Below are 18,415 nucleotides of genomic sequence, written 5' to 3'. Positions count from 1 at the left end.
AAAAATGCAATATGTTTCAATCATCCACTACAGTTCTAAATTTTATGAGAACTAAATCAAGTTATGCTGTTCTTGAACTCTCTTGATGTCTGAGTACTTCATCTTTCTTTGTCTTTGAACTGGAAAATATAAGAGCAAGTTTTAGCCTGGAGAATAAATACAAAACTAAATTATAATCCCTGGACATATACAGTTTAGTACATAAGGGGAATGTTGAAATAATCTGAAAACAAAAAGGTCTTACTGAATGTGTCAGTAATTATTTGCAATTAAATACAAAACTGCCAGGTAATGAGAATATGATTCAATTTGTTGGAAGTATTTAACTTAAAGTCCTACATGGTCTATTTGAGCATTTTGCAGATACTTGTTTGTCTTTTCTTTACTACATTATCGCTTTAAGGTACAGTAGGTGAACCTTCAAAGTGTGATAATTCTGTACAAAACTGTTGTGTAACATTCGGAAAATATACCCAGAGGCATCTGATTGAAGATAGAACTTCCATGTCAGACACAAAAAAATCCAATTTGCTTTCGTTATTGAGTCAATTTTTTGTGTGTTTATTGTTTCAAAAACTTCATCCTGCAATAACATTGGAATCATTTCTTTCTTTACTGATATACTTGCAGTGTTCTGGATTTTCTTTTTAACTCACAAAAACATGTTTTAAAAGAAGTGAGAAATTAAGTTAAAATAATTACATGTATTCAAGTATATATGGTTACAGTTATTTGCAAATGTATCCCATATGTTTATAGGTAGATTTTAAATGTTATGCCCCTCAGATTTACCCATAGTCAACTCCTTTATTTATTTATTTTTAATGTTCACAAAAGGTACCAGCCTGAGGCAAATGTCCTTCTCCTGTCTCACTGGAGTTTTGGAATAATTTTTATTTTATGCATTTCAAGCAAAGTAGAACAATCTTAAGTTAAATTAGCCAATGCTTTCAAAGACAAAAATCATTACCAAAGTACCCTGTTCAAATTTCTAAAACAGAGCAGATATTTATTATATGAAATACTATAAGATTAAAATTAAATATTTATTTTTCTTAGTTTCTCTTTGATTTCTTGTTACATTTACAAGTTAAAATATATTCTGATGTTTCAAAAATCCCTCATGGTTGCAGAAAAACATATTTATAAGATGAATTTTTAGTATATAAACATGGTTTGGTATGGATAGATCACAACCCCAAATGAAATTTCATGACTCTATTGTTAAGGCCTAAAAGATAAGATATACTAAAGGTGCTATGACATGTTGGTAAAATAACACTCTTAACTCATCCACTAAATATTAAGATTCTTAAAGACAAAGGATCTGTTTATTCTTGAGGATAAACAAAGGATCTGTTTATTCCTGAGGATTCTCAAAGGATCTGTTTATTCATCATTCTCTTTATAAAATTCTCATCTCCACCACCCCCTCCTCTTTCTGTTTGAGTACATACTATACATTCTTAAGGTCTTAGCTTAAATATCACTTTCCTAAATCCCCCAAACAGAAAAGGCTTTCCTGTCATAGGCTCCCTCTTTTTTGCCTTCATGGCACTTACCATGTCTTATCATTAAATAATACATAATTCTTTTTTCCTCTGTCATTATTCTGTACGTTCTGTGAGAGTAGAAACCAAATTCATTTCAATTACCATTGTTATCCTGGCTTTAGAGGGTGATACAATTTGTTGAATGAATGAGTTTATTCATGTATGTTCTTGTAACCTTATACACAGTTATGCTAAGAAAAGCTCAGTAAATATTTGTGGCTAGTTTATTTGATCATATAATTGAATACATTCACTATATTGTAACATCAGACTTAGGCAGTTTTCTCATAAAACTTATGTGTGCTTTCATTCTAATTTTCACTTCCTTATAGACCCTTTTAAAAAAAAATAATTTACTTCAGAATTTCTCTATGTTTTCCTTTTGTCTTGTCACAGCTGCATAGAAAAGAGTAGGATTTTAGTGTTATATAATATAAAACTATAATCTCTGACCACTTTTTTAGAAAATACTGGAATTATTCCTTCTCCTCTTGTCATTTACTAAAATCACCGCAAACATTCATTTGCTTGTCATTCACTAAGATACCTGATCAAATAACAGTGACACCTTACAATAATTGCAAACATACAAAGAGATAAATCAAATTGGGTGTTTGTGGTTCATATGTTATGATGAACTTTTATAAAAAAACACAGCAACTATCTCCTTTAATGATTTTGGGTAAAGAACATGTATTTGAACTTATATTAATGCCACAGGAATTCTTAAATTTATGTATCTGTAAAACATGGTATGCAGGCAGTATACCTAACATCTACACTGCTTGTTCTCAAGGACATACACTAATTTACTAAAGAAGGACAAATTATTTGCATAAATAATAAAACTTAAAATCACACAACATTATGACAAAAGAAAAGGTGAGATACACAGGTATTTTTTTTTCAAATAACTAAAAAAATCCTATGTGTATACATTTATGCAATTATTTCCTTATTTATAACATTTATTGACCTAGGTGTTTTATTAGGTATTTTACATATGCTATGAATTTTAATCTGCCCATCAATATATACACATCAAAAGATAGTATCAATTCCATTTGCAGATAAAAAATCTGAGGTTCAGAAGGGGCAATGTACTTGTCAGGACATATAGTTACAAATAGAAAATGTTTAAACTTCCAGTTCTATTTGAATGCAAAGCCTGCACTCTTTCCTCTTACCCTGTTGTTACTTGCCAAGGCCACTCATCAAGTGTAAGTGTTTTTAATGTGTAGCGTTTAATAACAGCATCCCTTTACCCTACAAGAGACAGGATCATATCATGCTTAGGGCTGCAGGCTCTGCAACTGCAATGCCTGGGATTAAGGCCAGGTTCTGAAGTTTACTAGCCAGGTCAACTTATGGAAATTATTTACTTACTAAATAGCTCAGTCTGGTCTGTAAAATGGAATCAGTAATAAAGAGTACCTACTACAAAAAGTGCTGAGAGGATTAAAAAATCAATATTTAAAGTACTTAGGAAGGTGATTGAAACATAGTAAAGTCAACATATATGAATCAACATATATGAATTGGTGAAAAGATATAGTTTAGTAAATAAAAACAATTTGCCTGTTATTATTTAAAAATTTGTCTTTTAAAAAGCAATAATTAAATACTGAGCTTAAAAATACAAATCTCATCATGTATTTATCTATACAATGTGTTGGAAATTTTCAGTGAATAAGTCTGTACTTAAACAAATATACTTGGTGGTACACATTGATATCAAAATAAAGAATATAGGGGCCGGGCACCGTGGCTCACACCTGTAATCCCAGCACTTTGGGAAGTTAAGGAGGGCAGATCTCCTGAGGTCAGGAGTTTGAGACCAACCTGGCCAATGTGGTAGAACCCTATCTCTACCAAAAATACAAAACAAATTAGCCGGGCATGGTGGCAGGCACCTGTAATCCCAGCTACTTGGGAGGCTGAGGAAGGAGAATTGCTTGAACCTGGGAGGTGGAGGTTGCAGAGAGCCGAGATTGCGCCACTGCACTCTAGCCACCTGGGAGACAGAGCAAGACTCTGTCTTAAAAAAAAAAGAAAAGCAATACATATAATTTTATATATATATATAAACTATATTTTTATTTATATATATAATATATATACACACACAGTATATATTGTCTATGTTTATGTGCTTGGAAATACTAGTTAATTTATAATGATGGCTAAAAGAGTTAAAGCTGCTCAAATAATGAAGCTAAGAAAATATTAATTTACCACTTTCAAAATATATTCATAGGTATTATTTTAATATCCTTATAATATCACAGAATTCTCCAATGACTATATAATTATCTAGATTATTTTATTAAATTTGCAAAAACTGGGTAATTATGATATTTGGAAACATCACTTAGTCCTTACTAGAAGATTTTAGTTTTAATTTTTAGTAAAAACCTCTGAGATCACCCAAGTCTTTGTTTGTTTGTTTCTTTGTCATAATTGTTTGTGGATGTTGCATTATAAGAGCTCCCTTGAAAACTATCTTACTTTCCCAAAGTAGTGCCAGTGACAAAAATGAATTTGAGTGCCATTCCTGAAATTTAATAATGTCATATTTAAACACCCAGGAGGGAAATGTACACAGGTATTGTGGGCCACATAGTCTAATAAATGAGAACAATCCTAGCTATTTTTAGATTAGTAACTAAAGTGTTATTTTCATTTCACTTAATCTACTTTAAACATCATGTTCAGTTAAACTTATATGACAAAATTTATCTGTTCTTATGAGAATGGTTTTCTCATTCCAATTCATCATCATTTTCTTTTCAAGTTGTTTATGGAAGTAACTGTCAGAACACTTGAGCTTATAACATTTAAAGGGAACGAGGGGCCGCGCACAGTGGCTCATGTCTATAATTCCAGTACTTTGGGAGGCCGAGGTGAGTGAATCATTTGAGGTCAGGAGTTTGAGACCAGACCAAAGTGGTGAAACCCTATCTCTATTAAAAATACAAAAAAAATAGGCGTGGCAGTGCGTGCCTGTAGTGCCAGCTACTCGGGAGGCTGAGGCAGGAGAATCGCTTGAACTCGGGAGTCAGTGAACTGAGATCGTGCCACTACACTCCAGCCTGGGCGACAGAGAGACACTCCATCTCAAAATAAATAAATAAATAAATAAATAAATAAATAAATTGAACAAGGGAATTAAATTAAGACTTTAATTAGAATTGCTGTAATGCTGTGATAGATACTACAGAGCATCTAAATGATTTTCACATATCAAACATAATTTCATGTAAAATATAAAAATAATAAAACTTAACCAAACCTGGTAATAAATAAATAATAAAACTAAAAAAGAAGTGAGACCTTCCAAAGTAAATAAGTTGTATGAATCACACTAGAAGTCTAAACTGAAATTATTTAAATCAGAAATATGTATTATTGCCTTAACTCCACTATAATTAGAAGATAATCACTTGAAAAGTACAGGAAACTTTTTTTGCCTAGTATTAAAAGGTTCATTATTAACGTGAAATAATTTCATTGTTACTAAAAATGTTCAATAGGTATTTAATTTGCATAATAATTTTACCATATGAGTTTGCAACAGGTCATAATGGAGTTAGACATAAATTTGTTCCTTACAAAGTAAAAGTGCTTAATAGCTAAATTAATTAAAGACATACATTATAGTAAATAATTCACAGTTATTTTTGTAATATTTATTAAGGTAATATCTCAACAAAAACATCTTGCTTTTAATTGCTTAACTTAAAATAAATATATTTGAGTTTTCGAAATGTGGTATAACACTAGTTTTGAAAATATTTCATTTAATTGTATTGCCAAAGGCAGCCTTAATATACAGTTTAAAATTGAAGGTCTGGTAAAAAATGAGAGAAAGGCCACCCTCTGGGACATGTAAGATACAAAGTCCAGAAGAAAGGTTATCAATCATATTCCAGGGTAGACGCCAGCACAGGAGTTATCGTCTATGTATTGTCAACAACTTCCAAGATCTTACCTTCAAGCAGCTTAGAGCTGGTACCACCTGTAACCTGTATGTGATTCTATATACCCCATAGTAAGTGAATTCTCTAAGTTCTCAATGTGCATAAATCATCAGTGTGTCAGAATGTCCTTTTTTACTCTAAATTTTCTAAAAACTCTAAGAGACTACAGAAAAAAGTAGAGCCATATCCTAAGAAACCTAGACAATAGGCAGAATAGAGAACCTTAATTTGTTATATGTCTTTAAAATTTAATAAAATAAAAGCAAACACCTCAATAGGAAAATATTTTAGGGAACTCCCTAAGTGACTCTTTCTGATCTCCTTGTCAGGGCACAGAGAATAGAGGAAATGCTAGAATGCCAGATCATATGACAGTTGAAGGGAGGCATTGCACTATCACACGCATCTTCAAAGAGATGCCTGAATTTAAATATAAATATTATATAGATATAAAGCTAATTCACAGAAAAGCAAAGGTTTTCATTAAACACAACATGAAAAACTGGTTGGAAGACACGAGGTACAAACTAATGACAGGGCAGGGGCATTTCTCCCTCTTTCATAGCCTTACTGTCTGTCTCATAAACCCCTCATCCCCAGCCTATCCACTAGACCTGTTTCCCAATTCCTCCATGCCCTAGAGTTCCACATTCTAGGTCTCCTCTTCTAGGATATCTACACCCTCAGGTGTCACTTCTTAGGCTCGTTCCTCACTGCAGAGTGAAACTCATCCCTAGGCAAGGTTCTTATGATATGTCCCCCATTCAATCCTCCTTTAGGAAAATGGGAAGGTTTCTCCCCCACAATTGTTCCCCTAATCAGGCCTCCTATGGGTCAGAGGTGGCCTTACCCTTCCTAGAAATGCTCTAATCCAGGTATTGTTTTAAACTATGCCAAAGTTCCTTCCTGGAAGTTTCTCTATTCAGGTACCAATTCTCTATTTTCACTGAATGACGGTGAAATAGTCAGTGACATCAGTTTTTTTTGTTCATCATGATATTAATAAGATGTTCACTGACAGACATCTTGGAGGTGCTCTTTAGCACAACTTCTAGTGATGGCTGAGCAACCATCTTCAGGTTCCATGAAACAAAAATGGATGCAAGTGCTGTGCCTGGGACAGGCCAAAGAGAAGCTGAACCTGAGCTTGAGTTAACTTAGTGGGTGGTTAGTTAAATGCTTTATAAGGTTTCTAGGTTAGTTGGTTGGACGACTATTGGTCTATTTGGTTGCATGGTCAACCTACTTACTCAGCCTTCCCTTTCCATCCTTCTGTGCCCTGTACCTTTCTTCATCAACTCAGGCTCAATGTCCTTCCTCAATTACTTTAAGTTTAGCAAGTTTTTTTTTTTTTCCAATTCAAGATTTCTCTATGATAGCCAGAGTTTAATTATTTTTGTGCAGTTTGTCAGGACTACAGTAATGAGCATCCCATTTTATATCATTATTTTATTTATATATATTTATATATCAAATTATTCAACAATATTTCCTATTTTATTTTATAAAGACCATGGCCGAAGAGAAAGAAAGAAAGAAAAGGAAAATGGGAAATAAATTTCTTACTATGGCTGAAGAGAAAGAACTATGTGGTATGTGTGTGTGTCTGTGATAAAGAATGGACGTGTCATGTATTCACGTTTACATTATACCTCTCTATTTAAAGAGGTATCTCAATCTTGAGGAAAATACACTGAGTGGGGATGGGAAATCAGAAATCTGTAGCATTGCTTCTGTCACTAAATATCTGTGAAAGCTTAGGCAAACAACATCACGTGAGTCTCAGTTTGTTTATCTGAAGTCTCATCTGCATCTACATTCTGAATGTGCGTAATGACGTTGTGGTGCTCAGATCATACAATATACACCAAAGCAGTAGCAGTATGAACTTTCCTGTAATTGTCCAATAATTATAAGGCTATACCATTAGTATTCTTATGAGCATGTGTTTGGGCCCACTTAGGCCCTAGCCAATTGACTTTAGTCCCGTTACTACTTTTCCCCAGCCTTTTTTTTTTTAGGCGAGTGGTGCTTTCTGCCTCTTTGTAAACACTTAAGGCAAATAACCGCTCTGTCATTTGATGCATCATTTCAAGTCCCTACTTTCTTCAGCTTCCAATAAGACAAATAAATAGTGTGCAACATTTTTGCTAGTGTGTGGGACAGCCCAAATGCATCCTCCTTTATTTTTATCTTTTATTTATAATAGAGGCCAACTGACTTATTTTATTTTTATTTTTTTTTTTAGAGATGGGGTCTCACTGTGTTGCCCAGCATGGTCTTGAGCTCCTGGGCTCCTACCGCTGAGGCCTCTAAAAGTGCTGGGATTACAGGCATGAGCCAGCGTGCCCTGTCTATCTGGTTTCAACACCCTGAATTTACTGTCAGAACCAAAGTGTCACTCTGGGGGTAGAAATTTCGGTCGTATACATAATCATAAACCAAAATGGGATCCATGGAACTTGAGTATCTGAGGCAATGTTGTCATTCTTTTCAGGTCACAAGACACCACTTCTATGCATATAGTGCACTAAGTGAGACATCCTAGAGAATATGTATGCATTAATAACATACCACAAATATGAAAAGTACCATTTCAATGGATTATGCACTCTGAAAGCAAATAATATTGATTTTGGCCCACATTTCAAAATAAATGTAGATGATGTACATAAAAATGTATATGCATACATATATGTGTGTGTATACACACACACACACACACACATACACACACATGCGAATACTTACTGTATTGACAATTTCTTCCCATAAATTCGCCTGGGCACTCGCAGGAATAGTTGGCAACAAGATCTGTACATATTCCGCCATTTTTGCAAGGCTCAACTTCGCATTCATTTATGTCTAAGGAAAACAGAAAGGACAGAGGAAGAGAATTGGTAAAAAAAAGATTAGATACTGGAAAGTTTTAGACATTTGAAATACAAATACCTTAGTAATGCTATTCCTTTGTGTGTGTGCAGGCATGTGTGTGTGTTTAGTCAGTAACACAAATGCTGCTTAAAACCAACAATTTATTAACCATTAAATTTAATAAATTTCAAATAAAATTCAGAATCCAGATGAAAGGCCAACAGAACTAAACCACTCTCCCATTCTGAAAATAAATTTGAGTAGTTTCGGGAACTATTCAGTGTATCCTTAGAATTAAATCAAACAAATTAACCCTGATGGAAAGATGAATTGGTTTCACTTACAAGATCGAGAAACCTCCCCTGCAGCAACAACTGCCGATTAACACTGTCTCATTTCATCTTGATTCATTAAAATTCTAACTGACAGAGATGTTTTAGTTTCTAAATAGTTTGTCTTTGATGAATACGATGAGAAGCAAATTAGAGTTAATAGCTAAAGCTCATTAAATGCAAAGTATAATAAATGTAAATGGTGATCACTTCCTAATCTCATTCAAGGATCTCTAAAGTTAGGAAGACTAACGGGACTTACCTTTGATATGCTACTATTATATCTGATGCAAAATCACATGAAACATAAAACATTGAGCAAATTATACTACTTCCCTTGCTAATTTTGGACAACAGAGAAAATAAACATGATTTTGAACACAAAAGATACAACGACTAATTCAATCAAATATCAATCACAGATACTCACAAATCATTCCCTTTTAGCACAGAACCATGCTGGATTTTGTGGGAGCTAGTACAGTAGCTGGAGAGCATACACCACTCCCCATCTCTTCCTCATCCTATGAGCTTTTCCAGTTGAGCTCCCTATCTGCTTTCATTTCCATAACTGTTTGTTGTTGTTGTTTTTAACTGTATTACAGACTTGGAAATTGTCTGTTTATGTGCCTTTAGCCCCTTTCACCTTGTCAGAAAGTGAGCTCCACAAACGAAGTTCCTATCCTGCCCTGTTCCTTGCATTCCTGAAAATACCACACTCAATCTGGACAACTACTGGGGTCCAATAAATGTTTCCTGACAAACTTTCTACCAAAACAATAGAAATAGTCCTGTGCACAATCTTAAAAAATTTTATTCCAGATTTGTAATGTGCCTTCTGATACCCTATAACGTATCAAATGGTAGTTCTGAAATCTTGGGTTATTACAGTTGCTTAAAGCAAGATGATCATTAAATTACTTCTAAAAGGAAACAAGGAAAAAAGTATTTGAAAATCTCAATTTTGCCCTTTCTTTTGACATTTTGTCTTCTAATTAGTATCCCCTCCAGAAAGCAGAGTTGTTCACCCTCTCATTCTAAGTTCACTGCAGAAAGCCTGGTCTAAATTTCCTTAGGTGATAACTTGCTCTCAAAAAGTAGCCCTTTTGGTTTCTGGTTGACAATCACAGCTTAAGAATAGAGATAATTCATGACTGTGTTCAGAAAAAAATAAAAATAATTTGAGTACCTCATAACTTCAAATAATAGGATAAAATCAGAATCTGCTAATCTCTAAAGAGATGGATCTATATGCTGTAAAGTGTGAGAGACTCGGCCGGGAGCGGTGGCTCACACCTGTCATCCCAGCACTTTGGAAGGCCAAGGCGGGCTGATCACAAGGCCAGTAGTTCGAGACCAGCCTGGCCAACATGGTGAAACCCTGTCTCTGCTAAAAATACAAAAATTATCTGGGTGTGGTGGCGTGTGCCTGTAATCCCAGCTACTTAGGAGGCTGAGGCAAGATAATTGCTTGAACCCAGGAGGCTGAGGTTGCAGTGAGCCGAGACTGAGCCTCTGCACTCCAGCCTGGGCGACAGAGCTAGACTCTGTCTCGGGGGAAAAAAAGTATGACAGACTCCTAAATATTTGATATTGAAACTGTATAAAAATGAAGGATGGATGAGGGGGAGGGAGGGAGGCGGAGGGGGAGGGAGACGGGGAGGGAGGGAGGGGGCAGCGAGGGAGGGAAGGAGAGAGGGAGGGGAAAGAAAAGAAGGTGAGTATAAGTCATTTCTTTCCTTTTTAAAAATATAATAAAATACTCAGGTCTATTTGCTCTTACCAAAATTTCACTTAGTCTTAATATTAAACTATATTTATATTGGATTAACACGCAAACAATTTTCATTAAATTTTGTAAGCCACATGAAAATCTCCACGCTACTTATTGCTGCCAACTCAGTGTATGACAATAACAATGTATGGCTACCTTGGAACATGCCAGTATGTCTTTATCTGTATCTTCTCTACTACAATTTGTTTTAGATGAGAACATGTCACTGGCTAATGTTTTCATATCTTAGAGAAAACATTGCCATAATTTGTAAAGTTAGATGCAAAAATTTATTCTCATATATACTTAGAGAGAGGAAACTGAGTGGTCATGTCCGAAGGACCCACATAAGCAAAAGGTAATTTGATCTTAGACAAGAAGAAAAAGTTTCATTAAGATTAATAAGGATGTGATATAGATGGCGGTCAGTTTCCAAGCTGGGAGCCAGAACGAATCACAACTTTGAAGAAGAATGTTAATGATATGATGGTGTGTTTAGGTATAGGAGTAAAGTATTTTGGAGCAGAGAAGATGAAGGAGAGTGCTAGAATCCCATGTCAGAGAATGTAGATAGGGACCACATTATGATGCATCCTTAGTACAGGCTGAGGGAACCGGGTTTCATTTTTTTGGCAATGAACATTTGGAGCAGGATGAGAAGGATGAGAGGGTATTTCCTTCACCCTTCTACTTTAGAAGAACCTAGTGAAGCCATATGTGAGATGGACTTGAGAAACGAATAAAGGAAGATGGGACAGAAACCCACACAAGATTTGATATTAATAGGTACAACATATATTTTAAGTCTCCTGTAAGAGGCTCTATGCATTTTCTCATTTTAAGATTGAAATATATCATGAGTAAAATCAAATCCAGCTCTTGCTGATTTGTAATGTTAATAGAAGGAAGTTCTCATAGCCAATGTGAGAACAATCAAGAATTATTATACATTCTATTAATGATAGAAAGACCCTGCTGTTTTTTGCCTCCTTAAATCTTCCAAGTCTTTACACAATAAGTAGTAATTAAAATATGTGAGTGTAAATCTAATTGAGACAAATCAACCTTTAAACCTTCCACTTGTAGGCTCATCAGGCCCCATCTATAAACTGTCAGCAAAGCAAGTTATAATTAAGGACATCCAATTCTGAAAAATCAACAGTTAACACCTTTACCCAGAGGTTAACATGAAGTGGAATGAATTGGAATAGCATTTGCTGAAGTGGAAATGCTTTGTAGAGACACTCAATCTGTGATAGAATGTTTAAATGTGCATTTTTCAATGTTTTTAAAACTCAAAATCTACTTAAATCTAAATTCATAAATATACACATTATCTTGAGGTATGCATATTTTTTGATATAGTAGGTAAGTTAGTAAAACATTTCCACATATGTACATGCCCAGTAACACACAAGCTTAGAGAACAGTTGCAAATTACGCAGAAGCATTTACGTATTTGTATAATGCGGGAGTTCTTTCAGCAGCGAAGGCTATTGGCACTGTCATTAACATTGCAAACAATCTAGATGGAAACCAACCTCAATTTGTATAAATCATGTTTAATTAAAGACTAGATAAAAATGTTCACAGAGTATAATGCAATGAAATGAAACTTAAATATATTTGCAATAAATTACATACATTTATCTTCATCACAGATCAAGACATTATCATTCCCAGAAAAAGTCCACATCCATTCCAAATATACTGCTGGGATATGCCAGTTTATTAATGAAGAAAAAACTGATAAAGTAGTCCCTATATGAGATAGAAATTTCCATATTTGGTCAGATTTATACTTTACTTATAATATCATTTATAAGGCCTTGCTTCATAAAACAACTTCAAAATATGACTTTATAATCAAGACAGTCAACTGAGTCCTGAAAACATAAAACTTTGCTGCCAAACTTGTGTCACCGAGGCACAGTGATGAGAGCTGCATATGAGTTTCCAGATGTAAACTCATGACTCACCCTTATTTCCTGAAATGTTATATATATACACACAAATATATATAACATTATAATATATATTATATATAAAATATGTTTTTTATATATATATTACATTTTGTTTTGATTTTTTGGTGGAAGAAGAAAGTAGAAGAAAGAAGGAGAAGAAGGAAGAGGGAGGACAGAAAATAATAAATGATAAATAGTTGAATTTCTCTGAAAGGAAACACAAATTACTTTGAACCAAAAAAGTACTTTACAAGTATTTCCAGTTCCTTGCCTCTTTTATAACTACACAGATTCATTGATTTTATACATATAACTCAGACTCTTTATCGGTGTGTCACACATAACCCACATTACAGATTTGTAAATGTGTTTGATCGTCTACCGGCTTTGGCTTGGGTTTTTCCTAACAGAAATGCACACTCTGGAGATTTCACTGTGAGAAGCCTTCTCGAGCAATTGACAAACTACCCGTATATATATATACATATTAAGATCACGTTGAGGACTCCTCCCTTAGGCAATTCACCTTATGCACGTCTACATCCTGAGAAATGTTCAGTTACACCTGGTCTTCTGTGTCCTGGATCTTTGTCAGAACCATTCTTGTACAGATTATAGCCAAAAGCTCATGAAATTGAATTTGGAGTGGTAGGCTGTCAAAGAGTTTTTAAGATGGAAATTATATTGTTAATTACTTATTGGTGCCTTCAAAACAAAGCATTGTCTGGGCATGATTTCTTGTCACAGAAATGGTGTGGCTTCTTCTCAGAGAATTATATTTAAAAATTCAGTAATCTCATTGTTCTTTATAGATTCTGCTAGTTGGCCAGAGATGAGATAGAGAATTCTTGAGTCTAATTCCCAGGAACCACCTCCTCTGGAGACTTTTAAAACTAATTAATAACTAATTAATTAGTTTGTTTTCAAGTGGCTCACCTTTGCAATCTGCAGAGTAGGAATGGTAGCAGTTTTCACTTCTGGGACATCATTATCATAGCTCATCCTTGAGTTCTCTCAGAACTCCTCAGGAAAATGTCATTTGTCCCCAGTAGTTTAACCACATTTATTTTGCCAACATGGCTTAGATATTTTGAATACTGACCACCATTTGGACCAGGACATCTAATCCTTCTGTGAATAGATATCTATCTAACCTCCTCCTAGTGAAGACAAAGACAATCTATTTCAACTATAAATCTCTCTCCTCTTCATAAGTAAGTACATTCAGGCCCCCACAAACATCAAGAAGGAACATGGTTCTTGGGCTGAACATACTTTTTGGATATATTAAAAGGAGACAATGATAGACGGCGCCCCCCAACTTTTTTTCTTTTGCGAAGACAAAACTTCTCAACTTCTTTATGTCTTTCCCTTGCGCTATCTTTCCTCCAGCAATATTGCTATTGACTGCTAATTAGTCAGCAAGACCTTATTTTCCAGAGCCTGCTATTTTTTGATCCTTAACAACACATCTTCCCTGGGCTCCCCATTAGCTATTAAATATTCTCCAGACCTCCCATGAGTGATTGCCTTTTAAAGTTCGACCTTTTATATTTTTCCTTATTTAAAGCCTATGGTCTTTCAATTTCTCTTTAAAGATTGAATTTCTCTTTAAGATGAATTTCTAAGAATTTGGTTCTCCCACTCTGATGCTGAACTTAATTATGTCACAATCAGAATTATCTAGATAATTTATTTCTCAGTCATTTCTGTGACCAGTTTGCTATATATTTAAATCTTCTGTTCTTGAACCCCCTTTTGATCTGGCTTTCTGCTATATTACTAGTAATTCATTTTAATGTAGCTAATTAAAATCAGCATTATTCAGTCAGAACATATCACACACAAACCTTTTATAATAATTTATTGATAATCTTCACTTACCAACAACAGTAGTATAACAAAAGCCCCAAATCCAAGAGATATTTATCCATTGCCTCTTTCTAACAAAGATCATATTCTCTGTCCATCTCTATCCTGACATTCTAGGATTTATTTTAAGATCTTTACTTAGATGCAAATACTTTTGATACTAGTACCCAGGCAATACTCTTCCCAATTATTTGGGTTGTTTATATTAATTATTCCAATAAAGTTTTATTTGCATTTATACAGATATTTGGCCAATAAGACAAGACAGCTATTCTAACAGATATAAAAGCCAAGGGGGAGGCAGAGGAGAAGTCAAGGAAGAGGTAATCAAGAGGGTGTTATGTCTCTATAACTCAAATATTTGATGACTTTATATATATAAATAAATATATATATGTATGCAGAAGCCAATAAGAACAGATGCCTCTTTCAGTAAACATTTTCACAAAAAAGCAAACCATAACACGGGATGTTACCTCAGTGGCATGTAGCATAGTTGCTTGCCCTGCACTAAATATTTGTTAATTGGTAAGAAAGAACCAGGAATATTAGTAACCTTGGGATCATCATGTATGTACTATAACAGTGAGTCCCTTGCTTGGGTATAGTGCTCCAGCCTATTTCTAATGGGATTCTATTAAGGAAAAATGAAATTAGAGAAAGGTTTCTTTTAAAAGTTGGAGCTCTTAAAGCATATCAATGCACAAGTCTTACACGTAGAGATTCTGACTTAAACGGTCTTGGGAGAGACAAAGGGAGCAATACATTTTTTAAAGGCATTCCAGTGACTCTGAAGGGTAGCCAGTGTTTGTAAACACTGAACAGAACCTCTGCTTATGAAGCACATCCATCCATTCACCCTTCCTTCTTTCCTTGCCTCCCTTCCTCCCTCCCATCCTCCCTCCTTTCCTTCCTTTCCTTCCTCCCTCTTTCCCTCCCTACCTCCCCTCCCTCCCTCCCTCCCTCCCTTCCTTCCTTCCTTCCTTCTTTTCCATGCATCCATCCATCCTTAGTTCTATACTAGGTACTAAGAATGCAACTATTACTATGTCACAATCTGTAGAGTTTCTGAAGCTCTTGTAGTACAGTAGATAGACAAGGAATTAATCAGTTACAGTGTAAGGTAACAAGGGCTATAACAGGAAAATGCACAGTCTCTCAAAGGAACTCCAAATATCAAAACTAAATTGGTTTGGCAGACTAGGGGATGTGGAGTTTTAGAGAAGGAGTCTAGTTGACCAGGGAAAAGTGGTTTTGAATTAGATGGAATTATAAATAATTGACTCTATAAAGTTATTTTTCTAAATTAATATGTATTTCATTTTTCCTGGTATCAGTAGTCTGCAGATCTAAGAGTGACTCCTCATTGTCCCATAGTTCTTTTCTCCAAGTGTGCAAGGTATTTATTTCCTGGTTTCCTTTTTTTTTTTTTTTTTTTTGAGACAGTCTCCTTCTGTCGCCCAGGCTGGAGTGCAGTGGCACAATCTCAGCTCACTGCAAGCTCTGCCTCCCGGGTTCACGCCACTCTCCTGCCTCAGCCTCCCGAGTAGCTGGGACTACAGGCGCCCGCCACCTCGCCCGGCTAGATTTTTGTATTTTCAGTAGAGACGGGGTTTTACCGTGTTAGCCAGGATAGTCTCGATCTCCTGACTTCGTGATCCACCTGGCTCGGCCTCCCAAAGTACTAGGATCACAGGCGCGAGCCACCTTATTTTTATTATTATTTATACAATTGCATATTTTGACGCTTTATCTAAAATTAACTACTCTATTCTTTCAGCTGCATGTCAAATTAGTTCTCTCTGGTTTTAGCAGTCAATCTTAATGATCGACCATTTTGAAGTTTTTCCTATAGTGAGTTATCAGAAACCCCAAACTGGCTAGGTGAGATAGGATTTGTACTAGAAACACAGCTACGATTCACATAGCTTGCCTTTAACCATTTGTTCACTAATTCATTCATTAGAATTCTGAGGAGCATTTTCCATGAATCAGGCATTAAAATACATAACTGGATATATCAGTAAATAGAAACAGCTCCTGTTCTAAGAGATCGCTCATTTTCTATTCTTCTACACAGGAGACAGACAATTATAACATAATATGGTGAAATATGTGCTTTAGAGCATTATCTACAAAATATACTAAGATTATAGAAAAAGTAGTAGTTTTGCCTAAAGGAGATATGGAAGATTGCTTGCAGGAGGTAATATATTTGGTGCTTAAAGAATGAGCAGGAATTTTTATAGCTGTAATAAATTAGGAAGAAACACAAAAGAACATGTTTTCAGAGACAGCTAAGCACTTTGAATTTCTGAAGCATGCACAGGGACTGTGTGGGGGGAAACTCTGCATAATGGCGACTATGTAGTCTGGGACCAGATTTTTATGGCCATATCAATCAAGTTAAGGAGTTTGAACTTTAGTCCTTGGACACTGGAGAGTTAATAGAGAACTCAAGAAGGGTGGAAGGGGACATGGGATTGATAGATCTGTGTTTTGGAAGCTCATTCACATTCTCTAAAATTTCATTATTGGTATCATTTTGGAAAAATAATTCAAAAAGTGAGAAGGGAAATTTATGTTGAGTCCATATTACTCAGACTAGGTAGTAGGATGGCTATAACCATGTTTGGTATGTTTAAACACTTAGCTTGGTTCGAAATATATATATGCTTCCTAATATTTACGGTTGCCAGATTTGGCAAAGAAAAACACAAAGTGTCCATACAAATATTTGAGACATATTTGTAAGAAAATCTTTTTTTAACTGAAACTCAAATTTACCTGTGCACCTTTTATCTAGAAACCCTACTCGAATTGTCAATTAGATGTGATTTTTCCATATTTTGTCTTCCCTTTTCTATGAGCATTTTAATTTTCAGCATATGGTCATGCTTTACATTTTGTATATTCAGCAGATCCCAACAAAAACTACCTACAGTGGAAAATCATAATGGACAAAGAATCTTCCTTAGGCTTTTGCTGAAATTAAAATTTGTTGCTTGCATTCTGTTTATAAATTTACAGTTTACCTCTACATAAGGTTTAATAATACAAGTATAGCCAAACAGCACTTCAGGATGGCAGTTAATGGATAACAATTAGCACATCCTTCCACTTGTAGATTACTTATTATGTACAAAACACTGTTCTAAGCCTTTTATATGTGTGAACACACTTTACAAGCTAATTATTATTATTATTATGCCTGTTTTACAGATGAGGAAATTAATAGATTGAAAGTGTAATTAAGTTGCCCAGAGTCACACAGGTGGCCAAAGTGAGATTAAAGCCCAGATAATTTAATCTATCTCCAGAATCTATGCTATTCACCCATATGTGTCACCATCACTAGGGAATATTAGTACTCCCACTTCACCACCACTTCTTACCAGCCTTCAAGGTATCATTTTATGTGCTAAGAAGGACAGATATAGGATAATACATAGTCTTTGTTCTCAAAACGTTGATAATAACCTAATATTGGCATTTCTCCTCTAGATTAAAGACTCCAGTCCTAAAATGTTAGTTTGGAATACACTTTTCCCCAATCCCTTTATTCATCTTAGTAATTTCCTTAAAATCCTAAGTGGCTTGGGTTTAATGGGTATTTGTTCCCTCTTTATTCCTGAAATCCAGAACCAGTTGCTTATGTAAAAATGAATTTCCTTGCCTCTTACAGTCTTTTATACATATCTTTTAACTTTACACTCAGGTGAAAGGAGTTACATTTGTTACACAATTTCCTTTTTAGAGCGTATTGATATATTTCATACCCGTAGAATTAAAATTTCGTCATTTTTGTTTTCTGGGTCGCAATTCACCTTACGTAAAAATATTTGAAAAATAGCATATATACTGAAAAGGACACAAAACAGTAAAGTTACAAGAATTATTGTAAAGAGACAACCCACATAACAACCACCAATGTCAAACACCAGAATCCTGCCAGCAGTCCAAAGCCTTCATGTGCCACTTTTATTAAAAACCTCTCCTCCACCCACACAAAGGTGACAGATCTCCTGCTTGTAATGACAGTCGCAGACTTGCTCTTTGTATA

At 34.9% G+C, this 18,415-nt stretch overlaps 1 protein-coding gene across 1 annotated transcript in view; it reads right to left on the bottom strand.

Annotated features, from left to right (window-relative positions):
- EDIL3 (EGF like repeats and discoidin domains 3) overlaps positions 1 to 18,415 on the bottom strand; it is a 453,978-nt gene that overhangs the window by 183,902 nt on the left and 251,661 nt on the right. Inside the window, exon 5 of the mRNA XM_010376216.2 lies at positions 8,285 to 8,398. Coding sequence (XP_010374518.1) covers positions 8,285 to 8,398 — 114 coding nt within the window. The remainder of the gene's footprint in view (positions 1 to 8,284; positions 8,399 to 18,415) is intronic.

This window comes from Rhinopithecus roxellana, chromosome 3, assembly GCF_007565055.1.
Source record: "Rhinopithecus roxellana isolate Shanxi Qingling chromosome 3, ASM756505v1, whole genome shotgun sequence".
Classification (NCBI taxonomy): domain Eukaryota; kingdom Metazoa; phylum Chordata; class Mammalia; order Primates; family Cercopithecidae; genus Rhinopithecus; species Rhinopithecus roxellana.
Note: the sequence above shows the minus strand (reverse complement) of the source record. Positions and strands in the feature narration are given on the sequence as shown.